A 7,190-nucleotide genomic window follows, 5' to 3' on the forward strand; every position below is an offset into this window, starting at 1 on the left:
TTTTCCCAAAAGTCTTCAGGATCATCAAGAAATGTTCTGCCAAATGTGAGATGAGGCTCTGTGTCCTTTTTGGTCAGCACTGGTTTTATGCCATGGAACTCTCCCATGGATGCCATTTTTGCCCAGTGTCTTTCTTATTATTGAGTCATGAACACTGACCTTAACACCTTAACTGAGTCAGGTGAGGCCTGCAGGTCTCTCAGTACTGAGAACAGAACGGCAGCACCTGAGCATGTCTCCTGTGCAGGTTTGTATTTCTGTGAGCAGGTTGTTGACGGATTTAAAACTGAAGGCATCAGCAGAACGACGTGTACATGAGTGAGGAGTGGTGGAGTAATAAAGTGGCTCTGATGAAAACTTAATGGCCCCTTCACCTTTATTAATGGCTGTGTGAGCAGGTTGGTGTGCTGGGGTTCACCGCTGTAATAACGTGTGGCTCTGTGTGTGTGTTAAAGCAGCTCCATCAGCCTCACTCTCTCTGACTGCAAGTGAAGCTCATAACTGCAGCCACTAATTGACTCACCGACAGCGGGCTAACTAAATGAGGACTGATTTCAGCTGAATTAGCCTTAAACACACTTTAGTTCAGCGCAGAGCATGCAGTCGTTGATGTCTGAATATAAATGAGGTGATGTAAACATACAGAGATCTTTTCTGAGCTCCCATCAGCCTCCGCAAAATCGACACCTGTGCCTCCCTGAGAATAGAAAGCCTCTTTACAGATACTTCCGCTACAGTCACACAACACAAGCAGCCACTTATTAATATCTCCCTTTCAAATGCTAATTCAACTTCATACATTAATCATAACTCCAGAGGTTGCTGGGTATACGGGAGCAGCTTTTCTTATTTTTACAACTTTCAGAGGGGGGTGCAAGGTTTACGGGCCAAAGAGCTTGACTTTAGAAAGGAATGAAATTATCCCACAAGTTGCATGAATTAAATGTTGACTATTTTCTATATCAAGTATGCTAGTAACAATACTATGCAATATAATTAAAATCAATACAAATAGAAATCCTTTTGGCAAAAATATGTTGCAATAATCAGCAGAGGGCGCTATCTGGTTTTGGCTTCTCTTAATTAACACCAGTGGCTGAAGTAGTTGCACTTCAGTTCCACATTTTATTAAGAACAATTGATATTTCATACATTCTTATACACAGGGCAATCAATATTAAACAATATTTTGTCTTAAATTAACCTCCATTTAAAATTAACTTTATCTTACATGGATAAAATCTTGATCAAATTGTATCGCAGACTCTGTATTATCATATGTATTACATCAGGAGTTACATTTATCATCATATTTATACTAACAAGCTTAAAAACTCCATTTCCCAGCAGCCTCAGCAACAATCAATCAAGCTTAACTACAGATGCATCATTTATAAAACTCAGGGCCAATGCTGATACCAATGTTACAGTACTGTTTTAGCTGATAGCCAACTCTCTTTGGTGTAACATTCCCACAGTGTCATCATTTTCTCTGTCTGACCATGAAAACTTCAAAGTAAGTCCTACAGGTCACATCCTCTGCCCAATGTTAAGACCCTGGGTCATAGTTCTGTATTGTTTCTGTTTTATAGCATATGTGCAGCTCTGTGTCCGTCCCTGCAGTGCTGAGTGTGTCTCTGCTTAGGTGTGTCCGGGTAATTAGGTGTTGATGCAGGTGGCTGCAGGTGATCAGCTTATTTCAATAAGGTGCAGCTGCTGATTTGATCTAGCCACTCCTCCAGTCTTTAAATCTCAGATACTGCTGCACTTTACCAGCTACTCCCAATAACGCCAGCAGCTCTGTGTGATTTCTACCTTAGCTTTGGTGATTTTTTTTAATCCTGGACTCTGCTTAGTCAGACTTGTTCTGAGTTTTTGATATTTTGCAAGCCAGTTCTGTGATTGTAGAGTTTGGAAACCTGTGTATTATTCGTGTTAACATTAAGCATTTAGCAGCAGTGAGCAACCTCTTTTGTTATTCTCTTTGTTTGTGCTATTCACATCAAGACAAATTAAACTGCTGCTTAACTTTGCTTAACTTGTATCAGTGGTATTCTTGGGGGGGGGTGACATTGCTCAGAGGCTCAAGAGTAGTAGAGGCTACTAGTATATGTAGAAGAGGCTCAAAAAATTTTTGCATGTTTTGAGGAAAACTTCTTCATTAAAAATTAACATAATTTTTATCACTTGAATTCATTCCCACCAACTCAAATCAGCTGATTATTTGTTCCTGAATTTCTGAAGATCCCGATCTTATCTCTTTTTCACATATAATTTAAAGATATAATTTAAAGAAACGTCAGTGTCAACTCTTTAAGGCAGAAAATTGATGTTAAGTCCAGGGAGAGGAAGCAAGTCTGTAAAAGAGTTTAAAATTTGTTGCTACTGTCTTTCTGTGCAGTAGTTGGTGCGATAACAAACGTGTGCTGGATTCACCCACAGTCTTTGTGTTTGTCTGAGAAAGAAGAAGGATCCAAACCCTGCTCTTATTATTGTCAGTGGGATTATGGACAACCTGAGCAGGAGTATACTGCCTCCTGTACTTAAGAGTACTGAAGTGGTTCCTGAACTTTTTTCTTCAGAGGTTCTGCTGAGCTCTTTTAAGACTCACATGAAAAAGTGATGTATTGATGGTGAAAATCAAATCAACATCAACTTTAATTGTTTCAAAGCTGTTGTTTTTGATTAGTAATCATCCAATTCAGTTATCGAGTTATAAACTGCAAAACACATTAAAACTGTTATTAATGGATTAACTGTGCCCACCTTCAATCTTATTAATAAGTGACAAATATAAAGGAAGAGCCCTGATCAATGAGCATCCAGTCAAGCCTGTGTCACACTCTCAGCTCTAATATGTATCTGTCCAGCTGTGCTGCAGATGCTGCTCTGTGTGCTAACATCTCACCAGAATGATGGATCATGTCTTAACACTGAACTACACCTCATCATCTTAAACATGTTTCTGTAAAGACTGACTCAGGGGGAGCAGCTTTTCTTCAGCCTAACAATGACACTTACAGTATGGTGAACCAGCGTTTATGCCACCAGAACAGATTCTCTGCATCAGCTCTTATTCAATGCCAGGGATAAAAAAATCCCAGTTAAACCAAGTGGTGTTTAAGTGTTATGCGGTTGCTTTCTGGTAGTGTTTGCATTTGCATTGTGATCTAGACCTGACCATCCTACTGTTGCCAAACTTTCCATCAGATCTCCTCTCTGCTTCCTGTCTTCAGCATGGACCGTCCCATGTGACACCTCCGCCACCTCAGTCACCACCTGTCCAGATCATCAGTGTCCTGGTTCAGCACTTCAGATGGCAAACCGGCATCAAATCCTATCCATGCCTCTGCCCTACCACCATCGCCAATAGTGTCTAGACTCTATAAGGGGGTTTCCTATCCTGCTGTTGTCCTCACTAACCATTTGAATTAGTGAAGACAACTCAATGGAGTCTGATCACCAAAGACATCGCACATTTCTCTTTTTCTAAAATTGTACTGAAGTCTCTCCTGAAGAAAGTTATTTCAACAAACAAACAGCTTCTTCTCTCCTAACTTCTTCCAGTCTGAGGCAGGAGAAAAAGAAAAGGTGCTTTATTGAACCTCAAGGTTAAATTCTGCTTTTCACTTCTATTGGCACAAATGTAAGCTGAAGGTGAACACAGGATCCTATGATATCATTCCATATGTGCATGATCTGAGTGCTGCCTGGATATTTTGGAGCTCAGTGCCTTGCTGAAAGGCCCCTCAGTAGTGCCAGGAGTGCGAACTTTTATGGATGTATGGGGTACAAGTTGATGAATGAGCAGTTAATATGAAACTGACATCATAAAAGTAATTGAGACTAGTATTTATGTTAAAATTCAAAAGATAAATGACCCATTATTGGCTGCATAATCAACGTTTATGATTAAATGTCTCAAATCAGGAGCAATTTCCTCTGATCAGGTGTCATTTTCTTGATTTAGAGCCGTAATAGCTTTGGAAGGCTTCATGATTGTCTCAGATATATTAATCTTTCTAGGCCTGCTCATAGAATTGACTGGGCCCCTGAAAACCTGAGAGAATGGGCCCTCCTCAGTTGTGATTTATTGATGATATCAATGCATGTGGGCTGGATCTGTAGCACTGGTGCAAGCGTCCTGGCGAACAGTTAGCTTATTTTTGAGCTGAAAAGAGTGTCAAACTGTTTCTGGATCTGATGTTAGGATTATTCTTTCATGCTACATGCATTTTTGCCACTTCTTTGTGCCTCTGTAACCCATTTTTGCTGCATTTTGCCCTTGTTTTCCACTTTTTTCCACTTAAACCCATTTTTGCCACTTTTAGGATCTTTTTGACCACATTTTTTTGCCAATTCTGGCCCATTTTTGCTACTTTTTTTTTGCAAATATGTCCAATGTTGCCTTAAAAGTCAAAATTTAACATTGTACAAATCAGCCCATTTTTGCCACTTTATACCCTTTTCTTGCCATTTTTTAAAACTTTTTTAACCCATTTAACTTTTTCTTTTTTTTTTTTTGTTTGCTTTTTGCCACCTTTACGCCTCTTTCCGGCCCATTTTTGCTACTTTTTGCCATTTTTAATCAATTCTTGCTGCCATCTACCCTTATTTGGCCTTATTAATACTATAATGTTACAAATCTTACCATTTTTTGCAATTTTTTGCCACTTTTTACCCCATTTGCCATTTTTGGAACTATTTTGAACCTATTTAACCAATTTTTACTATTTTTTGCCACTTCTTGCCAATTGTTGCCCATTTTTGCTCTTTTAAATGAAGTTTTTAACACAACTTTGTTGCTATGTGCCCACTTTTTGGCATTTCTTGCCAACTTAACCTCACCTTTTTTTTGTCAATTTTGACACTTTTTTGCCACTTTTTGCCAAATTATTTCAACATTTATGCCAATTCTAGCTCATTTTGCTACTTCTTTTTGCAACTTTTAACCACTTTTTGCCACAAGTTAGACATTATTTTCCTAATCCTTTAGTTCAGTGTGTCTATCCACATTGCATTGTTAGTGTTACCAATAAAAAGCTTTTTTTGTTTAAAGAAAGGGGGTTTACATTTTTCAGAAGGCCAATCTGTACCAAAGCAAAAATCAATAAGACCCATGTTTTGTTGCTTTGACAAGAGTGGTTATTGTTCAAGTAAGAAATTAAATATGATTATAATAAAAGCTTAACTTTACAATGGACCATGATTTTGCTGACCTCCATGGGCCCCCAGTCTGGCAGGGCCCTAGAAAGCTCTCCTCTTTATATTATCTTATGGTGCTTTGCATCTTTCCACTTAAAGCTTGCCACCCTGACTCCCATCATGCCTTGTCCCTTCACTTTATGCCCCACATGCTCCACTCATCCACGCACGAGTAAAAGACATGGACATGTGTGTGGTGAGACTCTACCTGCCAGGAGCTGGAGGGGATCTCTGCGAATTTGCCCAGACCCCCGAAGGTGTAGCAGCGGTACATTTGATCCATAGACTCTGAGCAGTGCCACAGCAGCCCGAAGCTGACGGAGTCCTTGTTGCTGCTGTGATGGTGGTGTTGGTGACTGTTCCTCAGCTGGTCCTTAACAATCCAGGCGGGAGAGATGAAGCTGAAGCTGCAGACGGCGACCAGAGCAGAGGACAGGAGCACCCAGAAGCAGCCCACACAGCTGAACATGGTGGCAGCGTGGGGCGCAAAGCCCGGAGACAGACCCAGATCGATCCCAAACCCGGCTTCTTCTTCTTTCTTCTCCCGACCCAGGAGCGAATGCATTTGGAGCTCACACCTTCAAGAGGAAGATTTCAACTCCAGACCCTCACCTGCACTACATCCGCAAAAAAATCACAGAGCATCCGCAGTGTGACTGAGTCCAAAACATCTGGTCTGCGCAGAGAAATCAGTGGGAAATCCTCTCAAAGACATCAGCAGGAGGAGTGGTGGAGGTACAGCAAAGTCAACTCATCCGCGCCTCCATCAGTCTGGAAAAAGCCAAAAACCTGAAATGTTTGTCACACCCAAACCTGTGTGTGTGCGCAGTGGTCACACAGCGCGCGAGGAGCTGCAGGCTGACTCACAAACAAACAAAAACAAACAAACAAACAAACATGTCCCACAGTCAGGCGCAGCAATCCTCTGATCCTCCACAGGCACTTGCTCTGCCTCAACACGGACCGTGGAGCACTTCGCGTTTCAAAGGGAGTGAGTCTGGACCACGTCAAGCTCAAAGAGGTTATGCAAGCACTTCCGGGTACGATTTTCAGAGTAACAGTGAGGAGGCGCGGCAAGGGCAGCACGCTATTCCAATGTCCTTTTCCCTGATGTGAGCACTGCTAAGCATAAAAACATATTTTATTGCTCTCCCAGAGCTCCTTTCTGAAATCCACAGTGATGTGTCACATCTCTTTATCTATTCTATTTTATTTATTCCTATATTCATTCTGGTTCAGCTGATATTCTCTGAATGTCATCACATATAAAAGCAAGTGACTGTGAATTCTCAAGGTTTAAAAACTGGTCATCGTAGCTGACAATGAGGATGGACCATGTCAATGGAAACCTCAATGGGCCCCTCCATACAGCTGGGCCCTTGAAAGCTTTTCCTTTCCCCCTTATGGGTGGCCTTGGATTTGTGGACATGAAACAACAGTGCAAGTCTAATGAAACGGGTCAACAAATGCCCCCATGGTCACAAAATGGGACACAACTTTGACCCTTCTCTATTCCCATCTTTTGATGACAGGTAGCTTCTCTTTTCTGCCCGTTAGAAATGAGGAAAAATAGGATTTAGAGCTCTAAACAGTAATGAAATAAATACATTTTTATGTAGTGTTAACACAATCTGTGGTTTTAACACAATAGTGTAAATAGGTAATCTTGTTTATTTACGCAGTGAGGCAGATTATATAGGCTTAGCTCTGTAAGTTATTAGCCCAAGGAAATGTATCATACACTTATGTCAGGAAATTCACTGAAACAACGTAACAGTACGTTGGTTTTGTTTTGTAAAGAAAGAATCCTCGTTTTCGCTGTCTCGCGAGCTTTGTTTTTGTAACTTGACTAATCCAACATCCAGCGGAAGACTCCCACAAATCTACTTGCTCGCACTGAACACAGAGAGACGTGTCTTTGTAAATAACAAACAGCATGCGGCATTATTTATTTGCCTTTTTTCTCATTTAGATATTTCTTATTA

General features: G+C 40.8%; 1 protein-coding gene across 1 annotated transcript in view; it reads right to left on the reverse strand.

Annotated features, from left to right (window-relative positions):
• LOC121518975 (transmembrane protein 211) overlaps positions 1-6,147 on the reverse strand; it is a 197,891-nt gene extending 191,744 nt beyond the window's left edge. Inside the window, exon 1 of the mRNA XM_041801696.1 lies at positions 5,414-6,147. Coding sequence (XP_041657630.1) covers positions 5,414-5,770 — 357 coding nt within the window. The 5' untranslated portion in view covers positions 5,771-6,147. The remainder of the gene's footprint in view (positions 1-5,413) is intronic.
• Positions 6,148-7,190: the final 1,043 nt, after the last annotated feature.

This window comes from Cheilinus undulatus, linkage group 12, assembly GCF_018320785.1.
Source record: "Cheilinus undulatus linkage group 12, ASM1832078v1, whole genome shotgun sequence".
In the NCBI taxonomy this organism is placed as follows: domain Eukaryota; kingdom Metazoa; phylum Chordata; class Actinopteri; order Labriformes; family Labridae; genus Cheilinus; species Cheilinus undulatus.